At 39.1% G+C, this 22,327-nt stretch overlaps 1 protein-coding gene across 18 annotated transcripts in view; it reads right to left on the minus strand.

Annotated features, from left to right (window-relative positions):
• Positions 1 to 7,162: 7,162 nt before the first annotated feature.
• Positions 7,163 to 22,327, minus strand: part of EML4 (EMAP like 4) — a 158,261-nt gene continuing 143,096 nt past the window's right edge. For all 18 annotated transcript variants that reach the window (XM_040550603.1, XM_040550600.1, XM_040550594.1 and 15 more), the window contains 6 exons: positions 21,253 to 21,341; positions 19,913 to 20,010; positions 15,302 to 15,389; positions 13,885 to 13,983; positions 10,504 to 10,634; positions 7,163 to 9,971 (listed from right to left, as the gene is read on the minus strand). In XM_040550603.1, coding sequence (XP_040406537.1) covers positions 9,507 to 9,971; positions 10,504 to 10,634; positions 13,885 to 13,983; positions 15,302 to 15,389; positions 19,913 to 20,010; positions 21,253 to 21,341 — 970 coding nt within the window. In that variant the 3' untranslated portion in view covers positions 7,163 to 9,506. The remainder of the gene's footprint in view (positions 9,972 to 10,503; positions 10,635 to 13,884; positions 13,984 to 15,301; positions 15,390 to 19,912; positions 20,011 to 21,252; positions 21,342 to 22,327) is intronic.

Here is a 22,327-nt window from a genome sequence, read left to right on the forward strand (position 1 = left end):
TAAAATTTGCCCAGTATGAAATTGCCTTCCCATGACGAGGCTCATTGGGCTACTCCAAGAGGAAATGCAAGGTGGATGCAACTTTTACAGCATGAGTGAAAATACACACCTGAACAATCTCTAATGAATATTCACTTGCAAATCTCAGTCGAGACAGGCTGCTTTATTATATATTATTATTACTATTATTATTATTATTACTATTATTATTATTATTTTAAACTGTGGCAGCAGGACCAAGCAAACTTTTTTATGAATTATTTGGTACCTATAAATAAATAAATCTTACAATAAATAAATAATAAATATATAAATAAAAATAAAAATAAATATAATAATAATAAATATAATAAATATATATAAATATAAATAAATAAATAAATATAATAAATAAAAATAAAAATTATAATAATAAATAAATAAATCTTTACAATACAGAGAGGTGTTTTTTTCATTTTGTTTGTTTTTTTTTTTTTTCCAAATTAACGTCAACAAAAAAATTACAAGTTCTCATGCAGTGCCACAGGTCAGGAGGTTAAAAATTGCCATTATCCTCATATACGGTCATGGGCTGGTGCTCGAGATTTAAGGAAAAACAACTACTGGTGCTGCTCAGCCAAAGAAACTGCTGCAGGCAAGTGACTCTAATTGCCGTGTCTACATACCTGTACAAAAACTGTGTGCCTGTACTGCACTTGTCTTTTGTTTGCTCTTACTGTTTGGAATTGCCTTTTGCTGTGGTTTAGCTCAGCACCATTCAGACGCTTGCTCACTCTCCTCAGTGGGATGGGGAGAGAATTGGAAAGGTAACGTGTAAGAACTCATGGGCTGAGACAAAGACAGTTTACTACGTAAAGCAAAACCCATGTGGCAGAAGCAAAGCAGAACAAGGAATTCATTCACTACTTCCCATCAGCAGGCAGATAGATGTTCAGCCACTTCCAGAGCCCATCACACGTAATGGTTTCTTGGGAAGACACACGCCATCACTCCAAATGCCCTCCCCCTTCCTCTCTCTTTACCTCAGCTGTTATTGCTGATCACGATGCCACATGGTACCCTTTAGTCAGCCTGGGCCAGCTGTCCTGACTGTGTCCCCTCACAGCTCCTGGTGCACCCCCAGCCTCCCGCTGGTAGGGCAGCACCAGGAGCAGAAAGGTCCTTGGCTCAGTTTGAGCACTGCTCTGCAACAACTAAAACATCAGTGTGTTATCACAACTATTTTCATCAAAAAGCCCAAGTACAGCATTGTGTAAGCCTCTATGAAGAAAATTAACTCTGTCCCAGTCAAAACAATGACACCTTTATCTCTAATGTTCAGCTACTATGTTCAGTACTATGCAACCTCACTGTTCTGATGCTTCTTCAAACCATCAGCAATAGTTTGGTTGATTTTGGATGACAGTAGAAAGCAACGGTGAACTTTACTATTTTTTTAAAGGCAAGTCTGCCCTGAAAATGACTGTGGACTGGAATTCCTTGAGAACTTCCTGGAATAACCATCATAGAGGGCCTTTAAAAATTTGAAAAACAAACAAACAAACAAAACAAAAACAAATCAGGTTAAGGATATCAAAACAGTTTCATGTCAGGCTCATCTTGCCCATTCCTTTGCACATATGATTCTCATTCCATCCACTTCTTGCACATTTCATTAAATACATATTTTACAGAGACACAGCATGCGAGATGTGAAAAGACATGCACAGAGCAAAGTGCCCCTATGCCAAACTCTCAGTGCATGCAACTTCTTGCAGATGTACCTAGTCTAAAACTCGGGAGTCGATTCCCAGAATTTTTGTTGAGACAAGTCTCTAGAAACATTTTTCAAATCATCAAAAGCTGACTGTAAAGTAAGCCATTTATGGCAGTTCTCCCAACTACAGCCCTCCCCCCTACACACAAAACCCTTCGTGCTCTTCATTGAAGAGTAATGCTTTATTCCCACAGGATGATTCTCAGGAGATAGCACATGCAAGGGGAGATGTTATAGTTGGCAATAATTCAGGGCCCAAAATGGGATACAACCCATAGCTTCCTAGGTCTTTCCTATAACAGAATTAAACAGAATGTCTTTCATATATCTGTGACATTAAAATCGTGACCTTGGTCAGACTCCAGAGAGATGGGGAATACTGGAATAAGCTTTGCGGTCAAACCTGTGGCAGACCTTGTGATCATATGTTCTTTTGCCCATTTCCAGTAAACCATGTTTAAATCTGTGGAAGAATGAAGAAAAAAAAATGTAAAAATCAAGGCAGTAAATGAAAACTCAGTACAGAGTACAAAAATTTTTTTCCCCTCCTCTCTTAGAAATTCATGGATCTTGATAGTCTGCGTGCTGCTGCTAAACTGAAAACACTCTGGGAGAAAGTAATCCAAGTATGTGAAAACTGCTCCAAGAACATCACCAGCGTTGATAATGATGACATGCCATAGTATACTGCTCACGAAAACCAAGAGACCTTGATGGATCTCCATAGTTTGCTGTGGAGCAGAAAGCTGCCCATGGCCACCATGGCTGGTGGGGTTAGGTACGTTGCACTTACATACATACACAAACCAATCCTATTTGGTCTCTACCTGCAGCGTCAGCAGGATGACTTTCTTGACAGCTGAATTTTCAGAAAATAATTTGAAAACCATCAAATGGTTTTGATGGTTAGAGAGGCAGAATTGATGGAAATAGCTTGAATGTTATCACCTCCTGAAGAGAGCAAAAACATTCAGAAACAACTGTAGATAATTGAAGAAAGACCTATCAGAGCAAGGGGCCTACTCAGGGAAAGAATTTCAGAGGCATGCATTGACAGAATAATCTGGAAGATATTTATTCGTGGGGTATTTTTATTCCTAAGGAATATTGAGTCTAACTCAAAATAATACAGTATAAGCAAGTTAATGTGGGTGTACACATGGTCCTGGCAAAGTGTGGGATGGATCCTGTCCTGATAAATCTGTCCTAGGTAAGGACAACCATTTAAATTCAACCATTTAAAATGCCAGCCCCAGCTGGCAGAAATACCACAAGATTGCCCTTCACAAATTAGGAGATATGTAATCTTAAAAATGCATTGCAGCTTTTGATGTAAGAAAATCAGCTTTGCATGCTCAACTGACATTTAATTTGACATTTGCTAAACTTGGTGCAAATAGGATCCTTCCAAGAGCCCGGTCTATGCTACAGCCACTTCACATTAAACATTTGTGACAAAGATCTGCTTAGCATTAGCAGTGCTGGGCACCTGTGCGCAGACAAGATTTTGACTGCTCTCTCCACTCTTAATTCTGTGTTGTCCAAATCTTCAAGGAAAAAATTGAATTAGTGCAATGCTAAAAACCATGTTTTCCACTGAGATTCTGCTCGCAGCGGAGTTCGTGGCTTCAGTGTAGAACAAAGTGAGTCAAGCAAGGAGCAAGGATATAGCCCACACCCACTCTATGCCCAGAAGAAACATAACAAGAGCAAGCTTAGGATATGCTTACGTCCTTTTGTACACTACATAGTTCTGTTTTCTCCCTCTTTTCACTGTCAAATTGAAACTTTTTTTTTTTCTGCATTGCTGAAGATTTTTGTTTGTTTGTTTTGTTCTGTTTTTATTTCTCCTGAGTTCTGGCTGAGCCTCCAGGCCTCTCTGATGTTGCAATAACATTAAATCTGTTCTGGTCTCCTTTTACCTCAGTCACACATAGTTTATCAAGTTCCCAGTTCTACCATCATATGCACACAGTGCCAGACACAGACCTTCATTTATACAATACAAAATACCAGGAATTATTCCACTTCCATAATAGTTGGCTTTTGAGGCTGCATCCCTTATCGGATGCAGTTGACTTGGGTCTTTCCTCCTCTGTGACGTTCCTGCATGCAGTTACAGAGAAAGTGTGAATGGACAAATGAGATTGAAAGGAAAAAATATTGCCAGGGGAAGGACTGATCCCTTACTTGATAGAACTGTGGAGGAGGCAGAAGGGAGGGGATGTGCAGATGCTGACTGGAATGACAAGACGGCGTATTTAAAGGAAGCTGAAATAAGTTCTGAAACAGCACTGTAAACAATAAGCAAATGCCACCTCTCTCTCTGTTAGACTGGAAGGGCGATGAGGCACACAGCATGAAGAGTAGGTTGTGTGACAGGGAGGATTCAGCACAAGGTCAGCTTGAGAAACAAGTGGTGCATGACAGAAACATCAAATTGCTGAAACGTCCCACAACAGGGAATATGGTATCTGAAGGGCTAGCTGGAGCACTTATTTGGCTCACCATACAAAAGCATGTTCTAGAAACTAACTCAAAGGCACTTTATCACAAACAACAACAAAAGTAGGGACAATGAAACTGTAACTGGATATAATCCACACAGACTTTAAGAAATTATAGAAATATCTTTTACAGAAATCCCAAAGAACCAACAAAGCAAGGTGGTTATCAGACAGCAAAATAACGTGACGTCGTGACCCAGAGGTGCATGGCAGAGGCTGCTCACAACACACAGGCTTTTCTGACCCCACAGTATGTCTCAGGAGAGCTAGGAAGTGCCCAGAGGTCCCCTGCAGAAGGGGATATGGGGCTGTAAAGCCCACCACTTGAATCACAAGGACACACAGATCACTTGAAGATGTAGACTCTTTCCATATTGAGGGATATTTAATAAAACCTTTTGGGAGAATACAATTTTCTAGAATTATTCATTAAAATTAAACCCAGACAAAGTCTCCACAAACTTGTTATTTCTCTAAACAACCCTTACAGAAGAACTGAAAGTTCTTGCAACCTTTATCGTACAGATAAAAGAGAGGGTTTTGGTAGGGGGGCGGTGGGATGAGAATAGTTCTTTTTTCTTCCTTTTTTTTTTTTTTCTAATTATCTAGTGATAATACTACCCCCTTTCTTCCTCAACTCAGGTTAGTTATTTTGACACAGGGCCTTAAGTAAAGCATCCAGGGGCTTCTGCTCTGCTTTTTCCCTCCTCCCTCTTCAATGGCCACAGGAGTCCAGCCGCTGGAGTCTCTCCTCAGCAGTGTATTTCACCCCCCTCCCTCCCCAGCACTCCTGAATGCACTCAGCTGTGCCAGGAGGCAGTCAAGCTTCCCAACTCCAAGGCCTTTTTCTGTCTTTATAAAGAGGAACTTGAGGGCTATGGTCAGTTTAAGGTTAGCAAGGCTAACAGACATCTTCCAGGGGCTTTCCACTTACCCGATAAAATGCCTCATGACTCTGAAACACCTCTTAGAGAACTTTCACTTTAGGGGATGTGTCAGGAGCTTCATCTCAGTTCATCCCAAATGAGGGCCACAGCTGGACCTGCAGGGAGGGCACCGGACCCTGGGCTGGGAAGCACAGCTCTGGTACAACCGGTGCGCCTCCCCCCTGGCCCTCTCAGCTTGCCATCCTGCTGGGAAGGCTTTTCCCCCTGCCCCTTGCTCCTAAACCTTAATTCACTGCAGTGCGAAGCAGCCTACATTTCTCTTTCAAGCATGACAAATGGTCTACAGCAGCCATGTCTGTTTGATGTTTGTATATGTGTATGCACACAAATACACTGCCGTGTACATTAAATAGTTTAAAACGTGTATGCTGCCCGTTCTCATTAATTGTATAATCCTACTGTAAGCAATTTTTCATTCTCAGTTGATTAAAGTATTAGTACAGAAACCATCTGTCAGAAATAAAGATTAGGCAATGGGCTCGGACTTGTTCAGAAAGAAAGCAAACAAGCAGCACAAATATCACACAAGTAAAATCCATCACATGTAATATTAATCCTTTCATTGCCAGGAACCAACATTTCATTGGCATGAGGCAGCAGAAAGGAGAATTTGTTGTTTGCTTGGCCCAGCCAAGCTAAATTTCACAAGGACTTCCTACTTATTTTTGTCCTGATTATTCAACTGAAATACTGCACTGAACTGAAAGAAAAAAGGGGGCATAACTTATCTCATGGAGCAAAATAAAAAGTAGAAAATACATTAAGCAGCATGCTATCATGAATGTTACAATTAAAACTTAATTTTTGCTCTATTTTCAAAGAAAATTAGAGCCAGAACCTATGCATTCTTGGGACGATTAAAAAACAAGAGGCTGGAACATAACACAAGAGAACTTGATATTTATAATGAGAATTACAGTAAGATCAAACCTAAGAAATGCTTGGTTCATCATTACCCACCTACAGTTGTAGCTTCTTTCTCACTACTGTGGAACTTGCATGGAAGGAAAAAGACAACAATATGACAACACATAGTATGTGATTGCATCCATATCCCTCTGTATGTAAAACCTGATTAAAACTTTGCATGACATGATTCTGATATAGATGCATATTGCAAGAATGGAAACGGCATAGCATGACCTTAGGATATCTGCCTGCTGCTCCAGTTCAGAACAACAAACTCAAGACAATTTGGTGGAAAAGAAGCATCATTGAGGTTTGCAGTCAAACTCAGGGGGTGGCAATGATTTATTTTTTTTTAATTTTATTTTTTTAAGCAAGAATAAACATAAGGTATTTGGCTATCTTGGAGGTTTCTTTCTTCTCCACTCCACCCTCCTTTAGTGAATGACAGAAACCAGCTGCAAGCAATGGAGATGATTCAAAGCCTTATAAAAGACTAAGAATCTTTCACAAGGAATATATTAAGAAACTGAAGCATATTGTGACCTTCTACATCTGCAATTGAACAGAGACCATTGGGAATGTGGAAGCATCGTGATACTTAAACATGTTGTTTCCAAAATATGTTTGTACTTTTCACATGACTTAAAGAAGCAAGTAGAACCCAGGAAGGTAGATTGCAACGCACATCAGGACAAATACTTATTTGTAATCCCATGATGCCCATCAATTAGTTGCAGAAGGGTAGTGCTAGTAGGCTATTAACCAACAGTGGAAAATGGAAATGTCAGATAACTTTTGTAAAGTAAACAAGAACAATATTTAGGAGTGTCAGCCTTATTCATGTTGCTGAATGAACTTTTTTTTTTTTTTTAATGAAGTCCAGGAGCCTATCAAGAAAGCACAAGTTAGACAAGGTTCTTTTCTTTGTTTTCTAACACTATAGACCCAGACATTGCATACATGATCACAACATGCAATTTGCATACAGAAGGAGCCAGGATAACACAGAAAAACAAAGCAAAACAAAACACTGCACTACCTTATTTTGATTATTTTATTATTTTTTAATCTTCAAAATGTTCTGCCTTGAGACAGGAATGCATGATAGATAGAAATGGCTCAAACATCTTCACATGAAACACTCTTAATCAAAATTCATTCACAATTATTTTTCTAAAACATCTACAGTTACATAATCCCACCCATTTCCATCCATTATCACAGATTTAATTATTTGTTAAACAGTAGTTGCCAGCAATTGAAAGCTGTAAGGCTTTTTGCATATTAGTAGAGTCTTCTGAACTACAAACACATGAATATCACAACTATATAACTCTCACTTTACATGGCAACCCCAGGTGACAGATGTTCCAAATGAAATGTGTTGCTTACGTGGAGTTCATAAAAATGACAGAGAGCTCTGTGCCTCATTAGCTCTAAAATCCTTTTTCCTTTACTAGGATTATTTTCTAAACCTACAGCATATTCCTCATTTGGAAACACACACTTTGATGAGTTGATCTTTATCTTCCACTGCTGCTATTTGGCAAATTCGCAAGTCGGGCATACTAGAGCTCTCCAGTAAAACACTATGTACAGAGCACAGTTTAAACAGATGGGTTGCTTGGAATCCATATCTCCCTCCATCCGGAGGGAACTACTTTGAGGTTTTCTTGAACTGTTGTAAACAAGAGGATATTTTATATATATATATATGCGTGTATATATATATTTATATATTTTATATATAAATGTTCTAAATGTCCTTTGGGAGTCCATTTGTTTTTATCTTTCCAAATGATGACTAAATACCTGATCTGTAGCATTTCTCCTGAGAAGATACTAGTAAGGGAATGACAGTTTTGATGCACTTTGGAATGGCACAATCACGTAAACGCTTGCACAATTAAGACTTATGAACTCATCCAAAGTATCTAAACATGGTAATCTAACTAAGAACTAAAATACCAGCACAATGCAGCAAGTTAAAAAAGAAAATTCTATGTAATCAAAATATAAACAAGTACATAGGAAATGGATATCTGTCAGTAAATCTATATCTTTTTAAAGTAGAAAACGTATGCACTTAAGAAAAAACTGTAGCTATTTGACAAACTTCGTAAAAAAAATTTACTTTCCAAATGCATAACAAATGCCAAGATATCCCGTAACTGGCCAGGTATAGCCACATGAGAGCTGCATGGCTTAGAGCAACCCAGGGAGAGGTTGTGGTGGATCACAAAAATAGATCAGCAAGTCAGAGGGAAAAAAAGAAAATCACATAATCTAAATTACTGTATGCTTATATCACAACTGCTAAAGGAGTGAGAAAAAAAAAAGAAAAAAAGGAAAAAAAGATTGCAGTTTAATGATTCTTAGAGTTACCTCTAAAAATTAAGAAAAAAATTACCAACTTAATACACTAATCCCAAGCACCAATTTAATAATTTAAGTTAACTGTATTTATATTTATCCTACTAGTGATGGAGCAAGTTCTGCTTGAAGGCTTAAAGTTTAACTCTGGAGCCCATCTGAAGTCTGTGTTCTTGCCGTGCATTCTCTGCCGTTCATATCAAAGTCACTGTAAAGACTCTCTTAAGTTTCAAACTCTCTAGGCAAGCAATTCTCTGAAGAGAATTACATCCTACTGTTTAAATCAACTTTCTGGTCATGAAAAGTGAAACAGACCAGTATTTGGTTAGTCTGTTATTAAATAGCCTGTAAAAATGGAACAGCTGACACTGTTCCTTGATAGGATTTGCCTTAGAACTAGCAGCACCCAGGGCAGACCAACTGTGAGCATGTCCAGACTCCTCTAAGAATTAGTAGTGTTAGAAAATTGCATATGTGTTAGATCAAGAAGGCATTGCCATACACGTGGCATCATTGCATTGTTTTTCCTCTATTTTTCTCATTAAGAAAAAACAAAGGAAAACAGCCCTACCAAGAACTTTTTGGTTTTTGTTTGTCTTCGCACCTGGAAAAAGCAGCATGGTGGTACTCAGCTGGAATTGCTCAGTGCTTCTCATCTATTCGGTTCTTTCAGAAAGCCCTTTCACATAGGTAAGGTGGTCTATTTCAGCTAATTCTTAGAGCTAACCTTTTTTCCAGTATATGTTTCATGCCACTTCCTCACAGCAATTTCAGTACTGAAATGGATCTATGATAATGTCCACTACTAACTTTGACCATATCATGACACAAACCATCAAAGCCAGGCCCTTGGGATGGTTCCACATATTGAACTGAAGTTCAGACTAAAAATCTCACCAAAACTCAAAAGCTGGAGTGGTCACCAATCTCAGCTACTTTTCCTTATTTGAACCCTCACCCTGTAATGAAAGCACGCACACCAAGGGAAAATAACAACGATCTGAGCTGGGAGCATTACGACACCGGCGAGTTATCTTGCTGCTCTTCAGTGACCGTGGACTCGCTGTGCTCCTCGCTTGTTTCGTTGGATGGCTCCTCGTAGCCCGGCTCGGCAGGGTCCAGGCTACTCCCATCACTTTGCTCCTCGCTTTGCTCCTCGCTGGCCTCCGCGGACTGCTCCAAGTTGCTCTCCAAGGAAGCTGGAGAGCTGCCAGTTGCACTTTCGTTTTGGTTCATTTCACTAAAAGGTTGTGGGAGAGGTGCAGGAGACTGTACAGCGTTTTCACTGGCAGGGATGGGCACTTTGGTTGCACCGATGTCTACGACAATGTCATTTTGTGGTAGAGTTACCTTCTCCACGAGTTTCCATTGAATAATACTCATGTCTTTCCCTCCAGTTGAGATCAAGTGACCATCGCTATGGGTAAAGCTGACGTTTGTCACATGACTACTGTGAGCGCTGTATTTGTGACTTGGGGCCTATTGAAATAAGCAGGAAAGAAAAATCACAATCTTAAGCAGAAGAGCACAGGATACGGAAATCTAAAACTAGTATTTTTGTTCAGCCCTTCAAACGAGCCCCTTAGTCACGCAGGAGTACCAACTTCCCCCCACAACACATTTTCTCTTCTCTTCTTAAGGCTTATAACTTGGGACAGATTTAGATCTTTATGTGAAAAGTAAAGGATTTAACACTAAGGCCAGCCAAAGGAAAGTGTCAAACATCTCCTCCAGAACTTAGGGATGACTATTGTTACGTCACTTTTGTATAAATATAAATACTTTTTCACATAATACATAAATATTATATAAATACATATATATAATGTTTTCAAATAATATTATATACTATATATTAACTTAATTGGGAAAAACATGTTTTTGTCTTGAGTACTTTTCTTACAAATTTGGCTGCCAGGTTCTAAAACAACTGGACTGGCAACATGTGTCTTGGCAAGGAAAACTTCCCTCAACGCAAACATGCACATAGACCAGTCTGGTCTAGACTTACCTTTGGCTTGGAACAGGGATACTGAAAGAGATGGACCTTACAAAAGTCATCAGCAACTGCTATCACTTTTCGGTTATGGGATCTGACAAGGGCATTTATGTCTGTCCCATCTGATCCCTCAGGCCAAACTCCTACGAGAGAGCAGAGCAGATATTTAGTGATGGTAGTTTTAAAAACTATTTAAAAGAATCCTTAAACAAAAGTAAAATCTATAAAGCTGTGACAGACAAGCATAACAAAAGGTAAACAGTTGGAAAACAGAACAGGTGTTGAATTAAATGTTGCAGTAATTTACCCATCTAACGCTGTTTCCTCAGTCCCTGTCCTCCCAAACCCTCAGCCTTGGCCAGGATAGCCTCTTGGGCTTGCAACTTTTCCTGTTAAAAACCTCGGTCTTGCTTAAGGCTTATTTTAACTGGTAACTGTTAAATTAACACTTGGACTCATGCATGAGCATTTTAAAAGCAAGACTGATGTTGAAGCATGGAACAAGCCAAGGTACTGTACATCATGCAGAAGTATTTCATTGTTCGTTTATGTGAAATCTGGAGCAATTTTTAATATTTGCATGATTCAAAGGAGATGATTGATGATACTTTGGACAGAAACCTAGCCTGTACAACTTTCATAGATGAAAGTGCTGTCAAGTGCTTAAGTACAATTCAGTATGCCTTTAACTTAAAAAAGAGAGAGAGAGAGAGAGAGAGAGAGAGAGACTGATATGTCTAGACAAAAGAATAACAATATTGCTTGGATGAACAGCCCTGAATAATTTGGGGATGGGGGACGCTGTAGTTTTAACAAAAAATAAAAACCTCAGAGCCTCAGAGATTCCCATTACAAAACTGGTGATTCACATCTGTGAGAAAGGCTGAATAAAAGATAAACAAGGTATTATAAGATAATAATATATGCCGAAGATGCCAGATTTTATAGCTCAGACTAAGTTTTTTTGATTAATCAGGGAGTTATGAGGAATTGTTCCCTTCAATTCCCCCCCCCACCCCCCCACCCCCCCAATTAAAAAAAAAATGTGTCTGATTGACTGAGAGGGATGTCCATCATGAGATATGAAAATTTCTTCTTCCCTTATAGTCACTGGCTTTGTTAGAATAAAAAACACATGCTGTTGACTATTTTCTACAGTACAAGCTCCCAGCATAGCACTGCCTTATCTTTTTCAAACTCCTTCATTTTCTTTCATTTTCAAGTAGCTCAAAATGAATGAATTCTTCTTTCTCCTGCATTCCTCTATAAAACACTGTCATCAGATGTGAGTAATAAATTAACTTCAAATTACTTTCCTGAAGTTTCAGCTAGCACCTTTGGCAGCTGTGCCAAAAAGCTATGCTATTTCCTCTTCTTTTTAATGTAAGATTAAAAAGACTAATATTCAAGATATTCAGCTACCCAGCAGTAAGCCTCTCAAAAGAATCTGCTCAGAGAAAAGTGTGGAAAATGTGCAGTAAACAAGGGAGTGACTTCAAGTGTTAGGGGTGCAAAATGATGATACCACTACGCCACTGCAGTAATACTGACAGCTATTCTCATCCCCACCACGCTCTTCCATCCTCTTTCCTTCTGCTGACAACATCCTCTTTCTTCTGCTGACAACAGTGCAATGTTGGTGCTTACAGATATACTGCCACAGAGCTGAATCAGTAGAACACATAACCCTGAAAACCAAAACCCCATAAACATAACCTTCTCTCCTGAACATCAGTGAGCAGCCCGTGGCTTTGTTGGGTTGCTGAGCCAGCTCACCCTGGGGTCAAGGCAGACTTCACCTTCAGGCACCAAATATCTGCTAGCTTGACTTAGCTGCACTGTCTGATTTAATGGGAAAATACTTGTCTTTGTCGGGCACCAATCCATAATTTTACAATTCTGTAAAGGATGTCAGACCACCAGACAATATAAAATTAAAGCACGATGAATCTTGGCTAGGAAGTTTAAATATATTCTGTTCTTCCCCAAAATAACATCACATTAACCTACTTCATTCCCAGCTCCATTGGCACTCTGAAGATTTTTAGTGCACTTGAGACTAATTAAACTTAATCCAGAGTTAGGTTAGAGTTCAGATTAATCCAGAAAGGAATGCAAACAGGATCTGCAGACTTATCCACTCTTTTAAAACAAAAAGTAAAAAGGCTTCTCAAAATGGTGATTATGAGAGCTGCTCATCTCCAGCCTGGCTCCAGTCACCAACAGCTTCTATCCAATAGCTATTAAAGAGAATAAGTCAATGACTCAGATGTGAAACTGCATTCCTTCTGCACTCCCACACCTTGTCTCCTTAGGTCAGGAGTGAAGGATGCTTCTGGGAAAGTGCTGGGACTCAGCTGCTCCCCTTATTCTCTCTCTTGTACCAGCAAATGTAGTGGTATAATTTCAATAGCAACAAAGCCACCTTCTACTACCTCTGAATTTCTGGTAGATATAAGTACTCTGCATAAAATGTAAAATGGTATCAGATCCCAGGCTATGCCTGAAGGAACATTTGGTATATTTGCCTTACAAAGCATTTACATTGCTTCTAGAGAAAAAGGTCACATTAACGTGGAACAGAGAGCTTGGATTTTCATTTTATTGTTGCCCGAATCATCTGATATTCCACTTAGAAAAGGCATTTGTGTTACACTATTATTTCAGTTGTACCTCCACAGCAGCAAAGAAAATGCAAAACATTTGAAAAACAGCCATCCAACTCTTGATGTCACAGACAGACTGACTAAAAACAAGCACATATACAAGCCGGTGCACAGTTCTCAGGCTAATGGGAACCAGTATTTTCATCAAAACAACACTAAACTCCAGAAAGTATTCAGCTCCAGAAAGCTGCAAGAGCTACCATCAGCAAAAGCTGCTTGAACTGTTTGGCCACAGTCTCAAACTGCACTATTGAAATCAGATCTGTGAGCTTCGTAATTTTTTTTTCTTTACATGTTAAAAATGAACCACTAGGTAAAGAATCTGTTATATCTTCAGAGCATTTTTACTCTTTAGAAGCAGTGTGTATTATTCATTCAACTATCAAAGTGCTGTCATGATTTTAAGTCACAACCTATAACTTATACTTGCATTGTCTTGTTTCTATCCCAAATCAATGTACAGAAAGATCAATGTACCTGTACCATATGAGCACTTTAAAATACCAGCTTTTTAGTTCAAAGTCCCCCAAACTGGTAGCCTAAAATGATAGCAGAAAAATCAAATCTACACTTCAAGATTAAATATAAATCAATTATACACTGTCTGTAGAGCATCCACTGCTCTGTATCACAGATAAGTACTGCGGTCATCTCTTTGGGCTGTCCCCTCCATGCCAGAAAGCACAATGTGAATGAATAGCTTAAAAGAAGGTTAAATGGTGCTTACCAAACACTTGAAAGCCTAGCACACAAGTGTATGTCGTCCAATCTATATCCTTACAGTCAGAACGATTCCTGATTAGCTTGCAGCCACTTGGAATGTCCCCTGTAAAAAAGTGAATGATGAGTTATGGCACATAACTTTAGATTTATACATGTGGTCTTTCAAGATGCTAAAACTAATGGAGGTAGTAGCAAAATGGATCTTAAAACCAACCTGGAATTGCAATGTAGAGGTAAAGACACAGCATTATCATTATGCCAGACATCTGAAGCTTTGCTCAGTATCTAAAAGCCACATTTACTTCTCATTTCCCTTTTCAGATCAGTGTACCTCAGAAACATTTCCCTGCAGTTTGGGTTCCCTACTGTACAAAATGCCTTAATAAATTCTGTAATAGCAGAATGTCTATGCTCAGTATAGCTTCACGGATGTGCTAAAATTCAATCAAGCATTCAGGAAACTCTGCTTTTAAAACAGATAGAAACTGCTGCCAGAGGAGTCTTGGACAGCTTTTCAACTTTAACTAGGAAAGGAAAGATTGTTTCCCAAAAGAAAGTCTATCTTTCAACAAACTAGCCCAATACTAATGGGTCACAGCTCTTCACTTGCCTGTACAGGTGGTTATGATCACCAACACTTTCTTTTGGTACATTCAGATACTGCCACTATCCAGATTTGAAACCGAAGCAGTGACAGGCAGAAAGAACATGTTAAGGAGCCAGATATTTAAACTGCTGGCTCTTCTTGCCTGTTACAGGAAAAGAACTACAATCCTTTTGTTCTAGTTAAAACCATATAAAGAATATAAAAAATAGTTTAAAACTAGACTGATATGCACTATGTAAGTTGAACTTGTGATGTAACTACTATATATTAAATTCACTTTCATATATTAAAAAGACAAACATGAAAACACTATTACCACTAACTCACTGAAGTAGTATTATTGCTTCGCTCAGTTTTCAACATCACCAGCCAAGATCAAGTTTAAAAAAAAACAAAACACACACACAAAAGGAAAACACACACACAAAAAAAAACAACAACAGAACAGAACAGTGGCACAGACCTGCTGATTTTATTCCCCCCAAATAACTGGTACTGTTGACACTAATTAGACAACTGTATATATTATTTTCAATCTACGGAGCCTTGGGCCAACATCAAAACGTAGTGCCACTTGCTCTGTAAATTCTAAGCTGTTAACCTGATTTATGACCTTGTAAAGAAGTAAGCTATATTTGGCATTGCCATTAGGTAATACACAGCTCTGAATAACATCAAGATATCAGGTTACAAAAGTTCGAATTAGTTCCTTTGTCAGGGAGAATTTTGCACAGTCTTGATCGAACACCTTCTTTTAAATATTGTGATAAGTAATACATATTTCTGTTTCCAGTACAACTGATGTCATACTTACAGTATAGTATTTCATAGTCTCCTGAGTTTGACATTATATACTTGTTGTCTGGGGACCAATCAAGGTGTGTAATATAGCTGGAATGTCCCTAAAGAAGAATGAGTAACATCAATGTGAAACATATTTTAAATAAAACAGCAACAGCAGTTGCATCCACAGATGGGATGGTTAACAGGAAAAAAACACCTTCCCAGCCACCCCCCGGTCTGCCACAATTCACTCGCACTCCTTTAAAGGCTGCTTACTACCGAGTGCCATGCCTGCTAACAGCTAAACAAACGCAGGCTGGGCACCCTGCCTCTCTCATGGCACGGCAGATTCCTCACTTGTAAACACTGTCGTCCCTCTTGGGCCACAGTATGATTTACTCTGAGAAGGTACACTGTTAAAATACTGATGACCTCATGTTTGTATTTGCATTAAGAAAGTATACGCTGCAGCTCATAGAGAAAGGCAAGTAAACTTGCAAAGAATCATTTTTTGATTCCCGCCAGAAAAAGTGATGCACGGGACTACATTTTATTCCTCTATAAATTCAAAACAATTTCAAATAAATGCATCCACATTCCGGTTATTTCTTTGCTTATCCTACAAGCTTAGGATACATTGATTAATAACCACCATGCAAAACTGCAAGACCAAGGTCCAGTGTTACAAGAACACCTTTATAAGCTTTTTGACAGCTTCTGTGTCTTACACTGCATGCATGTTAATGCCAGTTTCAAGAGGAGTCCTACATATAGGCACAGGGTCACCTATATAATAATCAAAACACTTTGGCCTGATTGCATAGTTATCACCACCAATACCACATGGAGTGCTAAATACCCATCTTTGTTTCTGCAGAAGCTAAATGCATCTGGATAGCATGCTTTTCCTGTGCATTAGTTCTTTTGCTGGTAGTAGCAATAGTAATAATAAAGACATGGGAGCCTCCAGAGAAGCTGCATGTTTCTAAAGGCTAGGAATGAGTTAGTTATTTATAGAGGGATGGATAGGAAATGAAATTGGACATCCATTTCACTCTTCTTCCATCCTTCCATTTCTTTTTATTGCTCCTCTCCTCCAGGCAAGACCATTCATTTTCTCTTTCCCTGCCAATCTGCTGGGCAACAACATGCCATCTCCATGACTGACAGCTGCCAATTCAGCTCCCTTCCTCTCCCGGTGGGCGTTAGGAAGACACTGTCCCTCCACTCCCCCCAAGGCTATTGGCCCTGCCTGCCCCTGCCGTGATGGGCATCACACAGGACACAGGCTGGTCCAGCTGCCTTGACAGCCTCTTCTACAGCAAAGTGCAGGAGATGCTGACTGCTCCCAGAGTTAGACATGGAAATACATCCGACCCTGTCTCCCTGTCACCAGGTCCTCTGTGAGATACCCCAAAAATATTTAGGAGAAAAGCTAGCCTTTAAGATTTACTTAATTATGAACCAGTCTGCCTCAAGCAGAGGAACTGTGTATTGACATAAGTGCTTTGCAGTCATAGGTAGGATATATGATATCAACAGGCAAACTTGGTATTTTGAAAATAAATAAATGAACTATTGGCTAGGATTCTTCCCCCCCTCCCTATTTTCCAGCCTTTCAAATTTGCAAGCTAACTCCAACACGGAAAAGAATTGGTCAGTCATTTACTAAATCCTGCCAGACATTTGGCAGCTGTTAAAATTCCTAGGGGTGGTGGGGGAGTGAACAAAGCAATTGGCCGGGGGGCTCCATGCTGGAAAATCCCTTCCAGCATGCAATCGCTAAATGATGAGTCGGAACATAACATTGTCCCTGTTATAAAGAAGGACAATCCCATTGTCTATGAAAATGCTTCTTCAGTAGCCACCACTGATAAAACAATGTTTTACTCTCTCCTTTTCTGTACCTTTATGTACAATGAACATAATTCCATTATCACTGGTGAGTAAAAGTATTTGGTCACATGGAAACCCTCTCCTCCATTGGTAATGTTTATCTGTTTCAGGCTCAAGTGGTACAAGGGTCGAAATGGCCACAGCCTATGGGATGGGCACACAACTTATTCAGGTTAAGCCTCATGTATCAGATATTTGCAGCCCATGTGGTTTTCACCCCCCAGCCCTCTTGGTAAATGCTGAGCACTTGTTTTTCCTTTGCTAACATATCTCTGATGTAAAGCAAACAGAAACAGTGCTGGCTACCCTTGAACTGCTGACACGTAGGAAGTTCATAACCTAGCCCATACCTTCACATTGCTGTCTGCATAGCTGGAGCCCTCGAAAAACAGCTGCACAAGCCGAAGTGGTTGTTACAGCTAATCTGAAATTCCTTCTGATCACAACCACCACCACCCCTCGCTGCAGAGACACGCCCACGGGTCAGGGCCTTGTCTCTCCAGGAGCCCCAGGAAGCCTCACCGTGACTGAAAGGGGATTTAAATGTAACAGCGGGAATATAGCCCTTATACACAAGCCGATGTTGGTTCAGTAGATAAAATCCTTCTGAAAGTATTTAAACAATGTTTTCAGCTTGGAAGAAACAACCAGAAGTTGACTAGCAGGAGGACTGAGTCATACTACTTGGAGGTCACTCGCGAGGCTACTGGATGACAGAGGAACGCCAAGATGGCGCGGCGCCAGCGCCCAGGCCCGGGCCAGGAGAGCTCCAGGTCCCAAGCACGCCTAGGTGCCTCCCTGCTTCACATCAAGCCAGTTTCGGTCCGTCAGCGTGCCGGCAGGCAGCAGAGGGTGAGTGAAACCTGATCAGCAGCCTCGCCGCACAGTCGGTTGGTCTGTGCAGGCTGCAAGGGCCAGAGGAGCTCAGCCCTGACAGAAAGCAGTCTGCTAATTTTGGCTTCTACACACTGTCGTTCAGAATGAAAAAAAAGGTTAACAGAAATCTGCTTTGAAGTGTTAACCCTTCTGTCTGAGTATATCAATGCATGTTTCTCCCATCCCAATTTTTACAAACCCCCTCCACTGCCAACGTAGAGCGACTGACAGACAGACACGTAGATGCTTGGTAAGAGGCTGCATACTGGAGAATGTCTTAGGGTGCATGAGAAAGAAAAGGATAAGGAAGAAGAGGAACACTTTTCAGAGGGGTATAAATCAGCACAGCTTCACCATCCTCTGTGCAATGAAAACTGGCTGTTGATCAATATTCCCAGCTATTAGCTGGTTTAGAATTATGAGACCACTTATTATTCACACATTTACTGTTTTAATACAGTGCTATTATCTGCAAACTAATTGTTCTCTGAAACACTGTCCTGCAACACAGGGGCAAGGGACCCAAGCATCAGTTTACAATATTATAATATGCTCTCTCTTGAATGCAATACATAGGATATACAGAAATACATGATCTCATACTTCTTCAAAGAATTCAGGGATCCTGAAGTACATAGCAAGCTAGATATTACATATTTTAAGATTAGAGTGATTTTATCTTTCATGGTTGAAAAATAAGTTATGGGGTGAAATGCTGTGCTGGGATGTAGCCAGCTGTCACCATCCTGGCTTGCCCCATACCACAACTCTGCCATCAAGGAGTCCCCAGCACGCCCAATGCTCAAGTAGCATTGGATAGTGTGGAGTATCCTCAGCCAAGTGCCCCGAAAATGAGAAATCTCTCAAAGATACCACACATGGCACTACAGGACCTCCTAATGCCTGTTCACTTCCTCCCTGACAAGTTCCGCTGCAAATCTTGTATCAAAGATTGAGAAGAAAAAATATATTACAGATCACAAATGAGGCTTATGGTCCCCTCACCACCACTTTCAAATTAACCAAGTTCTCCTATTTTTAAAACTAAAGGAATGCAATTGATTATAAACACATGAAAACTGTTTTCAGCAGGAGATGTATTCTTAAAAATACCACATTTGATACGTGAACCTATTCTTGTAATGTCATTTGCAAATCCCTCTGAAGTTCAGATGTTCATCATGTACATGTTCCCTCTAACCTAGAGGGATAGCTGGACTTAAGGCCAGGGTGTTAGACAACTAAAAACAAAATGAAAAATGTATGTCCTTTTTGAACAGATCATTTTAGCAAAGAGACAACATCATGTAAATGTGAGCTCTAAAATTAACTCCACTATTTGCAAAACACACTTATTTACTCCAGACCAGAAATTTATTGGTATTATTTCAAATGCTGTAATAAAAATTGCAACTGAAAACAGTACATATTTGCAACCTCCAAAATTGTATATTCTAATGAAATTCCATCATCTAATGCTATGTTGGTCCAAAAAGTACTGTATCAGTAGTGCAAAAATATCTGCAAACAAGTGTAATATTTTCCCAGAAAGATTTTCAGCATCCAGATACAAGACACTTCTGCATCTTACTGTTAATTTTCCATTTCAGAGAACAGTTAATAGTCTGAGAAATTATTCATATGTAATGAAAAAGTGTTCACCTGGCAACCAACAGTCACAGTACACATTAGGTTGCAGTTTAAAATCAACCAAATGCTGAAAAAGACATAAAAGGTATAACCAAAACTAAAAATGGCAAAATATCAACCTAACAAGATACATTTTCTCTTTGTTACACTGCTTAACATCTTAGTGTATGCATAACATCAAAATGCAATAACTGCTGATTATATTTGCTCCAAAACTTACAGTGCATTTTCCGTATCTGCTGTATTTTCTTCCATTTTCTGTTACTATGTAGAGGTAAATAAAATTGTCATGGGATCCAACTGCAAGTAAGGTGCCATCTACAACAGAAAATCAGAATATTTGATATAAATTAACAGAATGTTTATTTTCCAAATTTTAATGATTTCAGATTTATCACTAAACCAATATCCTCATTTAAGCTATTGCTTACATATTGTATTTAATGACACGTAACTGTTTACATTATATTGGTTTTCAGTCAGTATCTGTCTACTTTGTAGCTAAGTTTTTTGGGCAAGTTCTTTCACCTCTCCTCTTTTTAAGTAAATGCCCAATGGACATGGTAAAAATCCTCAGACTGCACTGGATTTCTGGAAATTGTTGATAGCAAGCAGGCTTGCGTTTTCTGTATTACAAAAAACTCAGAACAGTATTTATTCTGGAGCTACAGGATTTCTGGGGGCATGGTAGAGGGCAGATTGCATATAAATCTGTACTAAATAAGCTGTAAAGAATAAGTGGATCATTCAAATATTATAAGCGGTTTTCTAACCTGTATTATCTCAATTTAAAACAAAAAAATACATGGTTGAGAGTTGCCTTGAGTCACCGTAGTGTCAATGAACAACAATGCTTTGAAATAAATTGCTGTGTTTAGCAGATGTGGCAGCAGCAGAGGAGCATTTTACTCACTGACATTGCACGTTATCCAAAAGCAAACAAGAAACAGATTTACGAGATTCTTCTATCCAGTTTTAACAGAGAGGATTCAGCCTCTGCGGATCTGTCATGTCACCTCTAAAGAGGAGACCCAGTACTGACTTGGTGTCTATGTAATCCCATAGCAAGTACTTAAACAGCTCTGTTTCAGACAGACCTACACTTATTTTTACGGTCTTGTATTAATAAACTTGAAAACTTAACTACAAAGTTTATTAATATATTACTGAAATGCTAAGCTATTTACAGACTATCTGGGTAGACAGGTTATTAACAGCTTTTCCTTTTCTGTTAACCTGCGAACTATTTTAATTGAGAATTTTTAATTTTTCTGGGAGCAAAGCTAACGTATTATGACAGCACAGATCAACATGAAGGAAAGGCTAGGAGAGGAAACTACAAAAACTCCAAGATTTTGCATACAAAAACCAAATCTGCTGTCAAGTATTCAGGTATTATTATTGTTATTATTGAGGTATTAAGTATCTGATAAAGCAGTCTTTCCAAAGCTCTGTCTTTTCTAGTGACTGGGGAATAGTTTAACACAGCTTAACAGAACAGACATTTCATTCATCAGAAACTAACACATGCCATTATTCTGAATGTACAAGTCTGCCTACCTACTGAGTAGCGCATCACTGAGAGCTGCTCATTACCATCAGTGTGTATTGAAACCAAATCCCTCGTTTCTGCATCCAAAACAAACCACCTGGAGAGAGGAGAATTTCAGTGAGTATCACTTCCATGAGGAAAAAAAAAAAAGAGAGAGAAAGCAAAAGAGCAATAATCACTGATTTGCTTCATCTTCTCATGCTAGCCCTTAAGGGCAGCACAGTGAACATCTGTTTTTAATAGAATGCTTTTCTGGTTTTCAACACAATACAAGTTGCAGTTAAAAATATATAAAAGATTTTAAATGCAGCAGATTTTTCTGTCTCCCTTGAACATTGTAGTAATAACCAAAATATCTCCTGGATGATAAATGTGGCACCAGATAACTAACATGACAGCATCTTCTCATCTTGAAGCCCTAAAGCTACAGCTGAATTTTGAATCTACTACTTCTTCCCCATTTTGAAGAATAGCTTTGATTTAAAAACTTATATTTTGACTTTTATAAAGCAAAGTTAAAAACAAAAATACACAGTAGGAGGGGATGGAAAACATTTCCATACTCATTCAAAACACAGAATCTATTCTAACTGGTATTATTTATTATTTAGCAGTAACTTTTATCCTGCAGTATTAGTTGTGAGGCATAGGTGAAAAACTCATAGATGCTCACAAAAGCCTAGTGGTCTGTACACTGAAATGGCCACTGACAGCAAACTAGGGAAGATCAGCAGAACCAGAGCTTTTTGCAAACTAAGTCCTAAAAATACAGCAAATATTACCAAGACAAAGGCAATGAAATTTAATTAAAAAAAAAAAAAAAAGGGGGTATATATAAAGCTGTTGGGACCAGGCCACTGTCCTGCTGTGTATGACATACACTGTGACATGTATGTCACAAAAGCCTAAGATGTCAACATGGCTAAATACATTACAGCTGTCTTCAGAGATTAATTTCTGTGCTTCAGACTTTGTATCTCAGTACTGTTGAAGTACATGATGGCCAGGTTTCTGTATCCAGCAGCAAACAGCAAGCTCAGACTATGGATATGAGTCAGCCAATTCCACCCACCATCTAACACA

The sequence above is a fragment of the Cygnus olor genome, chromosome 3 (assembly GCF_009769625.2).
Source record: "Cygnus olor isolate bCygOlo1 chromosome 3, bCygOlo1.pri.v2, whole genome shotgun sequence".
Classification (NCBI taxonomy): domain Eukaryota; kingdom Metazoa; phylum Chordata; class Aves; order Anseriformes; family Anatidae; genus Cygnus; species Cygnus olor.